Source organism: Protobothrops mucrosquamatus, unplaced genomic scaffold (assembly GCF_001527695.2).
Source record: "Protobothrops mucrosquamatus isolate PMUCROS unplaced genomic scaffold, P.Mucros_1.0 scaffold1644, whole genome shotgun sequence".
NCBI lineage: Eukaryota > Metazoa > Chordata > Lepidosauria > Squamata > Viperidae > Protobothrops > Protobothrops mucrosquamatus.
The window spans coordinates 297,006-314,633 of NW_015387803.1; the positions used below are offsets into that span (position 1 = coordinate 297,006).

Consider the following 17,628-nt stretch of genomic DNA (forward strand, 5'->3'; position numbering starts at 1 on the left):
TAATATGCTGTAAGCCGCCCTGAGTCCTATAGGGAGAAGGGCGGCATATAAATCCATGTAAATAAATAAAAATAAAAATAAAATAAATTCAGTCCTTTTTTTGCTTGAGTATTTATTTATTTATTATGAAATTTATTTGCCACCCTTCTGATATTCAACAACTCATGGCAATAAAGTTAGGACTCTGCAGTTAACCATAATATACTGTTTATTTCTATACAATTTATTATGCAAATTGATATGCTCTGAGTACCCTACAGCATTTATATAATAAGATTAAAAATACAAATCAATTCATCCAATTATAATCAATTGAACTGATTGAGACGAAATAGTTTATGACTTCCTAAAAATGCGGTAAGGAGGGTTTTGTTTTTGTCCAAACCATAAAAATTATTGTTGTTGTTGTTGTTGTTGTTATTTTCCTAGCAAGCAAAGATGCAAAAAAGTAATGGTAAAGGTTTCTGAAGACCCTTTTCCATGGTCACGTGGCCAGCATGATTATATACCGAGGCGCACAAAAACCTGTTACCTTCCCACCAAAGTGGTACCTATTTATCTACTCACATTTGCATGCTTTTGAACTACTAGATGGGCAGGAGCTAGGGCAAGTAACGGGAGCTCACCGCATCACTCATGCTCAGATCTTGAACTCAGTATCTTTAACCACTGAGCCATTGTGACATTTAAAGCTATGTTTTAAAAGTTAATTTCAAATCCTCTCTTATTGGGAAGCCGTTATTCACAGTATCCTTGTAAGGATACAGTAAAAAGATAGTAACTGACTGCAATTTCTTACATATTTGCTAATATAAAAAGGGAAACATAGGAGAAAAGGAATTGTATATGTATTAATGATTATGTTAATAGCTTGGCTTGTTAAATCTGACATGAATATAGTCTTGTAACCCACCTTGAAAATGTCAGCCATCTTTCGTTGCTGTGGCAAAGAACAATGATTCTCAATAGATATGATAACTGGATTATCTGAAGTAATGAAAGCATTACGATCAATAGCTTCAACTACTTCCTGTAATAATAAAAAACAATCAGAATTACAGCATTCCCGAATCACAATTAACATGCACAATACTTTGTCCCACAAATTACTAAAGGAAATCTTAGTATGCTGACTCTAAACCAAAAGAGGAATGCAAAGTTTAGGGAAACTTAAATTAGTTTGAAAGTCTTCTGATTAAAGCACAGTCATAATCACAATTTCAAAGGTTTTGATCTCATATGCCTCAAGAAGGTTAGTACTCTTCTGTTAAATTAATTTATTGTATATATGATATGATATTAATTATATGATATATGATATATATGATATATGATATATGTTCTGTTCTGTTCTGTTCTATTATTATAAACTACATATACCTTAAAAGCTATCTTGGTAGTAAGTGTATGTCCATGATAAATTACAGGCATGCCGTCATCACCATCCCAGCAGTCTAATTCCACACTCCGACAACCTTGTAATAAAATCTGTAATACAGAAAAGCATGATAATGTAATGATCCTATAACAGTGTTTCTCAGTCTTAGCAACTCTAAGATATGTGGACTTCAACTCTCAGAATTATCCAATCAGCATGCTTTTGTTCTGTGAACAAAAGAAGCTGTTAAAGATACAGCAAGGACAAGGTTATTCCTTTTTTGAAATTTACTAGCTCTATGCAAAATTTCTTTTACTGTATCATTCTAAACCATCCATCTTTTCATAGGTCCCAGCAAAACTTTCCATTACAGACATAAACAAAATGTAAATCAGATTATGTTTTATGAGCTTCTTCTATTTTAGAAATAAATTCCCATATTATAGATTTTAAATACACCTGGAAAAATAAATGTGGAAATTAACTTTGGTTTGGGATGGGTGCATGCATCTTCTTTTGGCACGCACATCAAGGATGCTTCTAAATGCTTCCCCAGAGCTAATTTCATCTTTTATTTTAAGACAATTAATGGGCGAGAGAAAAAGAAAGAGAAAAAGAGAATAATTGTGCAATTTCATTTGACGGATAGTTCCAAAAACTGTTATGGGTAATCCTCGATTTATTATTGTGATTGAGCCTGGTCCTAAATTGTGGCGATTGTTAAGTGAATCACAATGTGACCACATCTGATTTTACAATCTTTTTTGCAGTGGTCATTAAGCGAACACTGTGGTCACTAAGCAAACATCACAGTTTTAAGAGAACATTGTAGTCATTAAGTGAATGTTGCAGTTGTTAAACTAGTACATTTTCCCCAATTGGATTTTTTTTTGCTGGAAACCGGAAATAAATCCTGGAAACCAGCAAAACCTGCCGAAAATTGCAGTCATGTGACCACGGGACACTGCAAACAGAGGTAAATGTGAACTGATTGCCAAATGCCTAAAATAGGACCACATGATCATGGGGAGATGTGGCACTCAGAACTTCGAAAACAGGTCATAAATAGATCTTTCATAACCCTGAGTAGTCACAAAGCAACCGAAGACTACCTGTACTCTGGAAGTATCCATTGAAGCTAAACCAGGACGCATTTTATTCAATGCTAACAAAGTGTTTATTAATATCTACACATAATAAGTGAGATGGTTCTAGAGTTCTTTTAACTATCCTGGACCTTCATTATGCACACAAATAAAGCTGAATCCCTGGAAAAATATGTTTTCATCTGGGTCACTTTGCTTGGAAAGTATGTCTAAAATATTATATAATATTCTTAGAAGCAACATTCTCTTGAGTAATAATTTTGCTACAAACTCATCATCTTTTTAGCACAAGTTATATTATTCTGAATGGTGCCTTGACATCTACATGAAACAACATATTAGCTCAGTCTTTCCTGTGGGAAAGTCTAATTTTAGCAGTTTAGATCAGACTGGCTAGTGTCTAAATTCTATGACTCTCAAATGAAAACTCAGAACAAAGCATAAATATATAAATATAAAAAAAGCATCTGAGCACAACTGTGCATACAAACCGCTTTCCCACACATCTTATTTTCCTACGTTTTACAAGCCACGACTAGGAACATGTGAAAGGTCATGCTTCTTTGACTTTACAAATAAATAAACAAATACTTTTAGAAGAAAGGAGACAGCAGATTGACTTTGTATACCTGGCCGTAAAGTTCAACTGAAGATTCTCCTTTAAGCTGATGTCCTGTGAGATACGTATTGTGTGAAGATTCGATGTAATAATATGAGAGTGGAAACTGTAAATCTTCTATGTTCTCTTGAGATTCATTATTCATACAGGCAAAATTATCTTTATCCATCAGAAACCTAAGATACAGATTTTTAAAATTCATAATAGTTACATAAAGCATCTGGACTGTACATTGGAATATCCAAAGATAATTACCGTGTGAATCCTTCAAATGACATTAGCCCCTGCTGACACATATTGATGCTTGGTTCAAATTTCTGCAATGGTAGAAAGGGAAAGGGTGAAAATTAACAGATGTAACAAACATCCATTTTGATTCAGTTTCTACATATAAATAGATACAATACACAATTGGCACAGCTAATTAGGTATGATAATGGCAGATCTGGGTTTTCAAATGAAGCTGTATGTTAACATGGCATTTAAAAGGGAAAGGTAGCACCAGACATAAATATCAAGCAGAAAAGCAGAGACTGGAAGAGAATAATACAACTCTCATTTGCCAATTTTCAACCATGCCAAGATCAACACCCTCCACTCCCACAACATTCGTCTTAGCCATTTCTGGCCTTCAAACCTAGCCAGAAGAAACTGGTAGAGAGGAAAAGGTTGGAGGATAAAAACAGTAAATAAGGAATCAGTACTGAACTTTTGTACATCACTACTTTCAGTCCCCTGTACATCTATGATATGAACATTGGGAGGAAGGTGGTATTAGTGCCTTCAAGGCAATTTTGACTCCAGGGAACTAGGAGCCGTGGGGGCACAGTGGTTAAAATGCGGTAATGCAGGCTAATGCTGCCGATTGCCAGCAGTTCAATTCTCACTGGCTCAAGGTTGACTCAGCTTTCCATTCTTCCGAGATCGGTAAAATGAGGACCCAGATTGTTGGGGCAATAGGCTGACTCTGTAAACCACTTAGAGAGGGCTGTATATAAGTCTAAGTGCTATTGCTATTGCTACATGGATGAGTTCTGGAAGGTTTATGGCCACGTTTTCAGAAATGGTTTGCCACTGCCTTCCTCCTAGATCTGAGAGAAGCGTGACTAGCCCCAAATCATTCTGCTGACTTTCATACCATAATAATCAATTAAAATATTAAAAACACTAAGTTTGGGTTAGAAAGTTGACAGGTTAACCAACTCTCATTTAGTCAAACTTCATTTGCTATGCCTTTGAGGCACAAAGTGTCATCCCATAGAAACTATCATGAAGGGCTTAAAAAGCAATGTGAAAATACGAAGAGCAAATTAGCTAAATGCATGCAATTTGAAAAGTCTGCATTACCTACCTGAATAATACTGAGGATTTCATCATAAGTATAGTGCTCTCCTTGGCAATTTACCAAGAAATCATTCAGTTGCTGTATTCCCACACCAAATACTCCCAAAGATGTGCTCTCTACTCCGGTGCCATTAGTAACAATGCTTGCGGCAGCAATAGCAGCCGATATTTGTCGCTGGTTGTCTGACAGCTGCTGCCTATTCTTAATGAACAAGCCCAGATCTGCTATGTTCCTCGTTAATAAATCTGAAAGATTAAAAACACGATCAGAACTTTTGTAGAATACTCATGCTGCTTTTTTCCAGTCTTTAAGTAGTCAGTGATATTTGGAGAATATTTTGCTGAATCTATGATTTGAAAAAAAATACTGAATCTATGATTTACATGATTTGGAAATGTATTGGTAATATTAAAATGTTACAGTGTGTGATTTACCCCTCAATGCATTGTGCTGCACTATATAAAAAATAAAAAAATGGCCAACAAGCATACAAAATTATTACAGATAATTCTCATTGAATGACCGTTTGTCCAGCGACTGTTCAAAGTTACAATGGTACTGAGCAAGGAGGATTTATGATAGTCCTGGCAATTGCAGCCACAACAGTGTTCCTATGGTCATGATAACAATCTAAACTGGTTGCACTTGGCACCCAGTTTATAATTATGATGTTGCAGCATCCTGCGGTCACATGATTATCATGTGCAACTTCCACTATCAGCTTCCACAAGCAAAGTCAATGGGGAAACCAGCAGGAGGTCACAAGTCATTCCAGTAAATTACTCTTCCTGCTGTCCATTTTTCTCTCGAGGAGCTCCCAAGCAGCAGGGCAAGTGTAGGACCCACTCACACTGGGTCATAGCACTCATCCTGTCTTCCACACTGCTTGCAAACCACGTAAAGAAAGGCTTCTCATGACTGGGACTTCTGTCTTCCTGCCAGCTTCCCCATTGTTTGTTGGAAGTAACCAGGAAATTTCAAATACTGGGGATGTAAGGCCCTCACTTAACAATCTACAATCTTTGCTTAATGATGGCAACAGGGCTGCCAGTTTTATCATTGCTAAGTGACGTGTTCATATGACATTGCACATTACAACCACATTCATTAAGCAAGGACTATCTGCATTGGAATTACAACTCTGTCATAAGACAACCCAGATCTAAAACCAATTTGTTATCACATTGTTTAGTTTTACCTAAATCAGGCTGGAGGCCGTTTGTATTCTCATCAATCTTCAGGGAAGTATACAATGGAGCTGAATCAGGACTCAGACGATTGCATGGTATGGCATATGTATCAAAAAGATCCTTGAGATCTTTGCGGCTTCGTACGCTGTAATATACAGACTATTTTTTATTATGTATTTTTCAATTATGTAAACTGAATCTGCCTATGTGGAATAAACTAGTAGTTTACCTGAAAGACTTGAAGAGCTCTACAAATTCAACAAAGCTCATATTGCTATCAGAAGCCATACATGTCTGGAAGCCTTTCAATCCTCCTTTACCTCTTCCATGCCAGCTACTACTGCTCCAGGTGCTAAAAAAAATTAAAGTGTGTATATTTGATTATAAGTTTATGTAAAAGCAGTTATTTAATTATTATAATATTGTAGAGTACAATAATATTGTACGCTAGACATACCATCTTTACAAGGCCAATTTTAATTACTTGATTAAAGAAGGAAATTATATTGATTTATTTAATCATTAATACAGTAATATTATATAAAAAGTGACAATAAAGGTTATCTCATCTTATCCTCTCCTCTCCTCGTCTTGCCTATCTTATCCCTTTATTTTAGAAGGCTCAGCTCGGTGCACATAGACGACTCAATTTTTATTTTTACTATACCCTATCTGGTAGGGTAGGCAATGATTTGTTCAAAGATGAGCAAGTACTATGGCTGAGTAGATATTTCATTCTAACAACTAAACCTGAGATGCTATAAAAATGGCATCCTATCCTTAGAATGAAACCAGGCATTTAGTTCCTTTACTGTAGAACAGATTACATTTTTTAACAGAAATTAATTCTGATTTTGTATGGTGATTTCCCATGATCCCCAAATTCTGAGTTTCTGTACACACACAAGTACAATTCTGTTACAAGTGATAACTAAAAAAAGCTGCCAACAATCAGTTTCTCAGATAATAAAAGCAAACCTTTTTAAAACCATGCACGATACGCTTCAAAGAAGAAGCCAAACTCAAAGCCAACACTCACAACAGGCTTAAAAAACTGCTTTCTTCTTACCTAGGTTGGCTTTTTATTGACGGTGACATCACGGGAGAAGACTGTGGTCTAACAGGTGAAGAGAAACCAGGTGTTACACTCGGTGGCTCTGAAGTGGTCAGTGACTGTGTTCTTCTGGAAGGCAGAGTGTTTGCTCCAGTAAAAGTAACCAGAAGAGTTGGATCTAACAATAAAAGTAATTTTATCAGTGACTTTTATTTATCTGTAAGTCCTACCTGACCCATGTCTGATGCCCCATCAAATAAATTATAACTAAAGAACTATATTTTATTGAGCTACTTGAAACAGTGTCCAAAATGTTGTGTTATACGCAAGCATTTGTCAGACAGAAAGAAAAGTGCTGAAAACAACTGTTCATAGTGCTTTAGGAAATAGCTAGTAACATATATCACTAGTGTCCCACATTCTGTTTCCCATTTGGGAGTGATTTACTTCTATTTTAAAAAGAGAGAGAAATGTTCATATTTCTAATATTCATTAGAAGAAATAATTTTATTCAAGCAAAATAAAACCACCAGGTAGTAATACTAAGCATAAATTAAAACATTGACAACATTTTTTTTTCAAATGTTTGGTTTCCTGAAAACATTTTGGTCATTATGATAGCCCTCTTCAAATTGAACACAAATGGAATTTTGACTGACCGTATCACATAGGAATCTTGAGAGAACATAGGAATCTTGAGAGATATGAAATTAACCTTTAATAACTATAACGTATTTAATCACATAATGTTTCCAATATGCAGTATCAGTTCAACTGTTTAATTATTAATAAGGGAGATCTCTGGTGCTCTCTGAGCTTGGTTGTTTTCTTGCAGATATTTCATTTCCCGTCATTATTAATCTGTGCATTAATCTACGTGTGTCCTCTTTTCTCCAGCCATCATTCTGGCCACAGGTAATTTGCATTTTTTACTTACCTATAGTAGACCTTAATAACCATACATTTCAACAAGCTATCAGCTTAGCCCATAGTTTGAAGCTGGTTTGTTTCTAACAAACTGTAATTAAAATTAAACAGTTTGGATGAAATGATAAGCAGCAGTTGATTGGAATACAACAAAAATGACTTCTGGACTTCCAGTTAGGTGTTGCGGTGTAATGGATGCAGGAAGATAGGGCTCCGTCTTCCACATTTGATTTCGCCCCCCTGAGGACCCTAAAAAGGGTCAAAGGTCGCCATGGAGAGGCGACGAAGAAGGAGGGGACCCTTGTCAATCGCAGAGGGGTGGCAGAGCTTCTGCTGGATCCAAGGAAGCCCTCCAAACCAACGGGGGAAAGACTGGCTACATTCGTGTGGCCAGTCAGAAGCTGCTGACAACCGAAGATAAGCACTAACTAGCAATTTTTGAGCAACATGGATGGAACTAGGTGAGCCTTTATCCTTTTTTTATGACCTTAATACTACTTTCCTGGAAAAAAGAATGCCCAAAGCAAAGAATCCTCCCCAATGAGAGAGGGAAGGGAAGTTTTTGCCCCGCTCCCTCAGGAAAAGAAAAGCGGTGAATTAATTGCTTTGGGGGAAAATAGAGAAAACTAAAAGATAAATTTGGAATTAATACAGATATATAGCTTTGAAATTTGGGGACTAAAAGTACTTTTGAGACTTTTTTTAGAAAAGATATTTGAAAGTCTGTAAAATAGGCTTGGATTTGGAAAGCTAGAAGATGGTGTCAAGATGGTGACATCTAGTGGCAAATCATGGCACTACAATTTATTATGCTTAAAGGAAACTTGGCTTGAAGCCCGAACTTAGATAAGACTCTTTGTTGTTCCTGGAAACTTTCACTTTTACAGACTGCAGCTGGGAAAGGGGAAAAAAACTCTTGGGCTGCTTATCTGTTTTGGGGACCCTATTGGACTATAAAGACTACAACATACAAAAACAAAATGGGTGTTCCGTACTTAGCCACAAATGGTAAAAAACCATCTTTAACATTTGCCTCCGAAGCCCCCAGCTTAATATACCAGCAAGGAAATGTTAATGAATCTCAGAAAGAAATTCTTTCTATGTTGAAATCAATCCAAGAGACAATTGTTTTATTTCATGATAAGACTAAAAATAACGCAAATGAGATAAAAGAACAATTCTCTAATCTAAACTTACAAATCCAGACAATGACTACAAAGAAGGAACTAGTAACCCAGAAAACAGAAAGAAAATTAGAAGAAATTGATCCAAAGATGGAGGACCTAAAGGAAGGAATTAACAGACAAATACAGACAAATAAAAATTAGAAGATGCAGTGATAACACTAGAAATGGAAGAGATATCTTACTTGTCAAGATCTCAGAACACATTTGAGGATAAGGAAGAAGAGCTGATCGAATGGATGATAAAGCTGTTAGGAGAAATACTGAATATTGACAAACAAGAAATGAAAAGAAAAACTGAAGAAGAAGGTCAGAGGCTGTTTAATGAATATAAATGGGTTGAACGTTCTTCTAAAAATATATACAAAAACAGAGGAAGAATTACTTGAGTATTCAAATGCAATGACTTGGCAAGTTATTTGGCAAAGGAAGAAAGCTAGAATAAAACTGAAGAAAATAGAGGTTTTGACCTATTAGATGACCTATTATACTATTAAACAGATGTTTGAATATGATTAAGAAAATAGATAACTGTTAGAAATAAAAGTATTATTATAATTAGAAGGATGTGGATAGGATTATGCTTTGTTATGAGATGGGAAATATGAAAATTTTTAAAGGGTTTGAATAAGGGAAGTTTTTGGTTACCCAAATATAATTTATTATGAGAAAAGTATAAGTGAAAGAGATATTTTAAATATTGATGGGAAATTTAAAAAATTTAAAAGCGGGAAAAACAGAATATTGATTGAACAAATGGATTTTAAGTGCAAATACAATTGAGATATGTTCTGGCTAGAAAAGATATTATAAACTGACACTATCGATATTATGTATAATACCAGAAAAATGTGATGAAGATGTCTATATTTAATTGTATATGTATTAACAGTAACAAGAATTGCATTTGCCCAGTGTGAAAAATGCATAACACCAGAAGAAGAGAGGAGCAAGGAAGCACTGGATGGTGTAGTACTGGAACTAAACTGAGAAAGGTAATATGTACTACTGAATTACTAATGGACCCAGAGGTCCATTAGTAATTCAGTAGTACATATTACCTTTCTCAGTTTAGTTCCAGTACTACACCATCCAGTGCTTCCTTGGTCCTCTCTTAGGACCAAGGAAAATTAGAAAATTAATAAAATATTTATATAAAAAATATCTTCAAAGTCCTCTTTGCAGCTGTATTAGAGGAGGAGAGGAACTGCTACAATGTGTATTGCTTATTTCAGCATTGAATTCTCAATTGTATCCCACTTTTAGTGACCACAGTTTGCTACTTTTCCAAATCTGCAGTCATGGCTAACTATAATTATGATTTGTTTTGCTTAGTCAGTTTTGGAGTTCTTGGCTGAGGTTTTCTCATTTGAAATTAACCAAAGTTAGATATTCATCACAATTTTTCACATTGTTAATCTTGAAGGCTGTATGTATGTGTCACATACAGCTCTTGAGGATGTCCTGGTCACGATCTTTTAGCTTTTTATTGATTTTATTATAATTTCCTTGATTGCTGTGAGTTACCCAGTCATTGAGAGTTGAGTGGCATTATACATTTAATAAAATATTATTATTTTTACCTGGTTCTTCTTGTTCATCAATATCTTGAGGGTCTGAACCACTTCTATTCCGATTTTCCTTAAGAGGTCTTACTTTTCGACTTGCCATCTCATCATCAGTGCCATCTCCACTTTCACCCTTGAAACAGTGACTTTCTCAATAAACATCTTAGAAAAACAGTACACATTTCAACCACTTTCTATTTTGTAAGTCACACATTTCTATGAGCAGCTAATCAAACCAGTTGGTGAAAGGCTATGAAAGTTGCATATGGAACAGAATGAGTAATAATATTCATTGGCGGGTCAAGCTAGGCATTTTTAAATATATATATACTGTTTATATATATATAAACAAAAAGAAAAAAGAAAAATTACATTGCTTCCAAATAAATGAAATTTAAAGAACTAAGGTTTATTTAATAAGGTTTATTTAAACTAAGGTTTATTTATGTAAAAATTCACTCTGACAGGTAAAAACATAATAAATCTCAAATAATCCGTGTACTAATATTAACTAATAAAAGATCCTACCCTCATGAGCGCTTTTTTTTTCTTCTTAGCTGCACTGATTCCTAAAGTGTTGGTTCTTTGCACGCCTGGCTTCTCTATGCTTTTTGCCAAATTTCCCGAGTTTGCATTTCTCGTACTCCAGCGTCTCCCTCCGAATAACTCAACCGCTTGAGCCAAGGTTGGACCCTCGTATCGGCCATCCTCCTAATAAATGTATTCAACTTTATTAAAATGTACAACCTACATAATTAAAGAGAAATAGTTTATATTCTTTTAATTGTGTGCAGGCATGTTAGAAAAGAACACAGTGTAGGAATGGAAAATAGACGATTACAGAATTCAACAATACAATAACAGGGGAAAAAAATATTTGATAGGAAAAGGGAGAATTATAGTTCACTTTACCTGATAGAGGCTGACGTACTGTTTCCGCAGCCACTGTAACCTCTGATCAGGAAATCTCCTCATCTTCCTTATAGCATTAATTAATTCCAGCAATCCATGAAACAACATTTTAACCGTATATTTTGGAGCCACAAAGTGCAGCAATTTGTTTTCAGTAGTTTGAAGTCCATATAATAATGTTATACCATTCTCTTCAAGAGTCATGTTTAAAAGGTTATTCTGGATGCACACCGCATGCATATCAATGCCGGAGTGTCCCATATACACAGCTTTCGCTGACAGCAGATCTAAGCAACCCTCGGCCACTCCATTTAATCCAGTACTGCCAAGAAACTGAAATTTTCCAAGGTCAGTGGTGCTACCTAATGTGTTAAGTTTTATTTTAGAATTTGCACAGCAAGCAATGGTTGGCTTTGTCCATATCAGTGTACTATTGTCAGGTTGAAGCTGAAGGAAACAGCGAGCTGATAAGTGAGTTTCTTGATCATAACGTATGACGGTTGCGCCTTGCAACATGAACTGATGGACATCAGCTCTGATTGACAGTACATACCAGGGTATTATCTCTATTCCATGGCCGAAAGCTTCTTGTTGTTCTTCAGCAGCCTGGGTAGCCCACTCTTTGGACTGCTCAAATATGTCATTTTCAGAATCTGACAGCTCTCCAGTTGTTAAGCTGAGTAGAAACCAAGATACAGTGAGCCTTTATTTGCAAAGATCAGCATGTCACTTGTTATTTCATCATGCAATTATGTAAAGTAATATACAGTTGTGCATGATGGCCTTGCAATATGTTATATGTAAAATATTTTAACATTAATTAATGTTTAAAGTCATACTTTCTCAATGAGCTTCATTTGTAACAAAAGGGTTATTTTATTAAAAACAATATAACATCATAAAATTATTGCATTTATTTAGACATTTATATTCTGCTTATTTTCCAAAGAGTTCTTATGAGTAAATTCCTATGTCACCAATGTTGGTTTTGCTTTTTTAATAAAAAATATAGTAGAGTTAATAAATGTTTATTATTTCAGGCAAATTAAAAGTATATTCAAAAGGAAGTGAGGACTGATAAGACACCACCGTTCAAAATGTATGCATTAGATTTTCTTTCTCTTTCTTGCTCATTTAAAATGCTTGCTCATTTAAAAAAAAGTGGAAAGTATACATGCATGTGCGCATGAGCACACAAAAAAAATCAAGAAAAGACTCTCTTCCTATGGCTTAAGGAATGCAATCACGGAAAAGATCTGAGAAGTATACTTAAAACAGTTCAGCATCACAAATTATTCAATACATGCCAAAGCCATAATGTTCAACCTATATCATATAAGTGATGGACAAGTCTGTAATAATATGATTACATGATTCATATATTTATAAGCCCAAAGCATGGCACTAGAAAATAGATTTCAAAAAGCACTATTACATTATACCAGTGGTGGCACAGTGTTTAGAATGCAGGATTGAGGCTCTGCCAGTAGTTTGATCCTGACTGGCTAAGCCATCCATCCTTACAAAGTCGGTAAAATGAGGAGGTCCAATTGTTGGAGGCAATTTGCTGAGATTGTAAACTGCTCAGAGAGTGCTGTAAAACACTGAGGGGAAGTATATAAGTCTAGGTGCTATTGCTATTATGGATTTGAAGTAAAGAAATATTGCAAGTTTTTTCAAAGACTCACAACTAAACATTTTACAGTATGGAGAAATTATTCCAAGTATATTGCTATAAAAATGTACTACTACAGAAATCAACATTGTTTATCAAAAACATGTGTCGAAACTGAAATGAACAGTTATAACAGAGAATGACATGGTTATTTTTATTCCATTGAAACACATCACTGCTTCAATCTCCAACAATTCTCATATTTGAGAATTTTTAAAAAGACTTTAGTTTACCGTAAAAGAATGCTGAAGAATGAAATTTTAGGCAGTAATATTTTCAATACAATCAAAATGAATGTGTTTTGCTGCTTCATTTTACCAAAAACGGCTGTGACTGAGAGAGAAAAACAAGTATTTGAATAATGAGAAAAAGATAAAGAATATAAAGTTCAGTTTAGTAGCACTTTAAGTGGCATTCTACTGAAACAAAGAAAAAAATGTAAAAAAAAAATCAAAGCCAGCCAATTGGAACGTAATTACCAAATCCAGTTTAGAGATACAGTATACTGCCTCCATTTTTCTTTATCTTCTTCTAATCCCTGAAAATGTCTATTTATTTTTAGGGAAAGCCTTTCAAGTTTAGTATCCAAGAAATATAATGTTTCAAAGAAAACATAAGCTTCAATTAATAATAAGCTAATTCCCCCCAAAAAAGCTGTAAATTGTTAAACAACAATCCAAGGCTTTTCAAACACTTTTTAGATGTCAAAGGACAAGATCATCAGCCAAACATCAGATATTGTTCATATGCCCAGAAAGAACTGATGCCAGACGATAATTACATTAGAAGCGCTTTTGTCAGGAAGCAAAGATGACTTCACATACATATTAAGGGAATGAGCACATTTAGAAAAAGGCATTTGTGTTTCCTGCAGAAATGTTGATTAACTGAATATTAATATAACCTTCATTGTTTAAAATTATATGAGTTCAGGTTGTTTGTGATGTTTCTTTTCACAGCTGGGCAGCTATGTAAATATAGACAAAGATGAACTATAGTCTTCACTATGTTTCACCATCATTTCCTCTTCTTCCTTTTATTACCTCTGGTAATCATGAAATTCAGGATGATTACTTGTAATTATTGTTCTTCAAGTGTTCTTCGTTTATGTATTTATAGCCATGGCTTTGCATTTCTACAAATTTTTGCTCAAAACCATTTCAAACTGTGTTTTCAGTGCAAGACACCACCTTTTATTTATGTTCAAATAATTTGTCCACCACTTCCTAGAACTGTTCCATAGCTACTTCAAATAAAAGAAAAACTACCACTTTGCTAAAGACCAGGTGGATGAATTATGTGAAGGACTAGGTGATCATTCAAAACAACCAAGTAATTATTATTAGTCTTCATAATGAGGGAATAATTGTTTACCTTAAGTTATTTATTTATTCAAATTCACTATAGCTGCCTAACTTAATGGACATTTTAGTCCATTTATTTGGTTGTGAAATATAACACAAGAGAAGAATAGAAGACAGCATTATAAAGAATTCATCCAGGTAGAAATCTTAAATAAGAGTATTTCAAGCAAAAATGTAACTTATACCACTAAAAAAACCAAACCTTTTTTTTTAAAAAAGTGATAAAACTTTGGGCTTGAAATCTCAAAAAAAAATCTAATCAAATCAAACAAGTAAATTGATCCATGATTTACAGTACATGTAAAACAGTAATAATGTAATAAAGCTGATTTCTAGTTGGTTCTTTCATTGGTCTGTTTTGAAGAAAATTCCAAAAGTACTGATTCCTGATTGGGCTGTCTCTGAGCCAGATTTCATTAATGCCAGCACAATAGTTTACACCAGTCAAATGGTCTTTCTTTATATGTTTTAGTAGCTTTAAAAGGCTTGGCTTTATAGCCACTTCTAATGATTAATTTGTTACTGCTTGCTTATAATGCTACTTTTCAATGTTGATGTTACTGAGATTTTATTTTGATTTTGGCCATGTCCAGATGTAAATATACTTTCTTTCCTGCAGTTCTTATGCTTTATTATGAAGACGTCGGGTGTATACCATCGGTTTCATTGGATTGATCATAATAAAGTAGCCTTTCATCTCTCCCACCCCAGTCCCTTTCCTGAATACAATGATAGTTGTGAACAGGAATGCAAAAGTTTCACACACCTACTCACAAAGACCTGCAAGACTATAAAACTACTCAACCCCTCCCCCAAAGATTGCAGGCCTATAAAGTATTCCTAAACTACCACATTTATCGCTGACCTTCCTATGATAATACAACTCTTTTCTATCTATGAAATAAACTATTTTTCCCAATGATTTTTTCCCCTTGTACAGCAATAATTTGGAAATTATTTGTTAAAAGGGTGACAATTTCTTTGGGTACAATTTATTGTTCACATATTGCCATATACAGTGGTACCTCAGAACTCATCATTAATTGGTTCTGGGAGGTGGGATGAGTACCAAAAACAATGACTACCGAACAAATTTTTCCCATAAGGAATAATGTAGTGAGTCACAAGGCAACAGACATGGACATGTTCTAGCTTGTGCGTTGAGTACCAAACAAACAATGAGTACTGGGACAAAATTTTCATGTTAAAATGTGTTGAGTACCAAATTCAATGAGTTTCAAAGCAGTTGAGTACCAATGTCAAGCCCTCCCGGGCTCGACACACAAGAAGGGGAAGAACCAGCGTCGCAGTCAGCAAGCCTCCGCAAGCCTCCGATGAGCGTCCCCAGTAGCAGAAAATAATGACGAACAATGCCGGGAACGCCGCACATGCGCAGAAGGAACGATGCGCATGCGCACGCCGTCAGCAAGCCGACGAGCAGCTGTTCAGCCGGTAGCTGACAATCAGCTGAGGGGCGGCAGCCCGGAGAGCACAGGGCGTTGCCGCAGAAGCGCAGGGCGTCGGCGGGAAGGTTCCAGACGGAGGAACTAATGGGGCAATTGACTGGAAGATGCTGGTTGGGTAATAGGAGGGTGTGGAGTAGAAGGGCGGGGGTGTGGTGGTGTCGCTTGATGGAGGGTGGGGTGAACTTTGGAGTGTATTTAAACAACGCTGGGAGGCAGTAGCTCCCAGCGCAAACTTTATTTGCAAAGAGCCTCATGCTGCAGGTCTTTGCTAACGTCAAAAGCTTGTTCCTGATTAAACCATTATTTCCTGAGTGAACAGCATCTTCGGGTGTTTTGTCAACTCACGTTCCGGTAAGGATAAGTGACAACCAAGGTACCACTATACGTGTACTTTTTAAGAAAAACTGCTTACTTGCAGATACATCACCCATCTCTGTATAAAAACAAAAATATGTCCCTTCTACGATTGAAGGAAAAGTAGGTAGAATCGAGGAAAAAAGTTAGTTTTAAAATTTCATTGAAATTGCCATGTTTGCATGCTCACAAGTCACATTTTCAGGGCAATGGCAGGAGGAAGGAAAAATGGTGACTGCCTCCAAAGCCACTACCAAAACCCTGACAAAATTACTGCTATGAGTATGTCTCTCTAAACAGATTGTCCTTGTTAACAGGAACAACAACAGAAAAAAGAGGATGAAACATGAACTGATGACTAAGAGATGGTGACATCTGGATGCTCTGTGAATTTGGATGAATAAGCATATTGCACATGAAAAGGTTTCCTGGAAGCAATGTTTCTATTTTGTAATGTAATTATTTTATAATTTTATTATAATTATACGGCAGAATTGCCTTCAGAAGCTTGCAAGAACAACAAAAGGTTTATTTTAGTTGCTTGCTATGAGATGGGTAGCAAATAAAGTCAATAAATGAATAAATGCATTTCATGAAATAATTTAATAGCTGTGTGCTTTGAAACCCAGGTATTTAATGTTACCTGGAAGAAAGATAGATAGATAGATAGATAGATAGATAGATAGATAGATAGATAGATAGATAGATAGATAGATAGATAGATAGATAGATAGATAGATAGATAGATAGATAGAGATAGAGATAGAGATAGATATAGATATAGAGACGGATAGACATATTAGTTTCCTGTTCAAAGAAGATCATAGCATCAGTAGCAGTTTATAAATTTAGAATAAAGTTAGGTTGATAGATAGCAACTTGCACAGACCACCCAGTTGAATTTCACAGATGAACAGAATTCTGTCCTTGGGTCATACGCGTAGGAGAAATTTTATCTCTCTATATCATAGCTGTCGACTCTCAATTCACCAGGAAAAGAGAAATAATAGTGGTTATAATTTTTCTTGGAGATATAGTTGAAGCAGTGTAATCTAAAAAAGTTTTCATTGCTCTCTCAGAACATTCATTTAGGTGCACGGTGTTCTGGACTCAGCTGTTTTCTCACCACACAGAGAGAATTGGGAGAACAAAGAATAACAACCTTCCCATATGAATGGCTGTGCTCTAGTGCTCCAGTGTGAATATTCAAAGAGTTTACTAGCTCTGATAAGCTCTTCCTAAAATAATTCCAGAATCTCAGATAACATGTCCTTAAAAGTAATGGGATTAGGAACAATAATAAATAACCTTTATTTTGACTGAGTTAGAATGCTATTCCAGCAGGATACAATGTTCTAAGCTAAGATCAACAGAGATGGCATGATGTTATTCCTGGCATTGCTGACTTATGTCCTAGTGGCATCTGTAGGCTTCTAAAAGTTTCATGTACAAAATGAAATAATTTTCCCTGAAAGTAATTACATCA

The 17,628-nt window shown here is 35.4% G+C and overlaps 1 protein-coding gene across 1 annotated transcript in view; it reads right to left on the reverse strand.

The window, feature by feature from the left end:
- Positions 1-17,628, reverse strand: part of PLCE1 (phospholipase C epsilon 1) — a 133,719-nt gene that overhangs the window by 23,252 nt on the left and 92,839 nt on the right. Inside the window, exons 7-17 of the mRNA XM_015822694.2 lie at positions 11,284-11,959; positions 10,900-11,082; positions 10,387-10,504; positions 6,708-6,870; positions 5,868-5,990; positions 5,647-5,783; positions 4,455-4,693; positions 3,359-3,420; positions 3,114-3,279; positions 1,381-1,488; positions 914-1,030 (exon numbers count right to left, since the gene is read on the reverse strand). Of these exons, the coding sequence (XP_015678180.2) occupies positions 914-1,030; positions 1,381-1,488; positions 3,114-3,279; positions 3,359-3,420; positions 4,455-4,693; positions 5,647-5,783; positions 5,868-5,990; positions 6,708-6,870; positions 10,387-10,504; positions 10,900-11,082; positions 11,284-11,959 (2,092 nt within the window). The remainder of the gene's footprint in view (positions 1-913; positions 1,031-1,380; positions 1,489-3,113; positions 3,280-3,358; positions 3,421-4,454; positions 4,694-5,646; positions 5,784-5,867; positions 5,991-6,707; positions 6,871-10,386; positions 10,505-10,899; positions 11,083-11,283; positions 11,960-17,628) is intronic.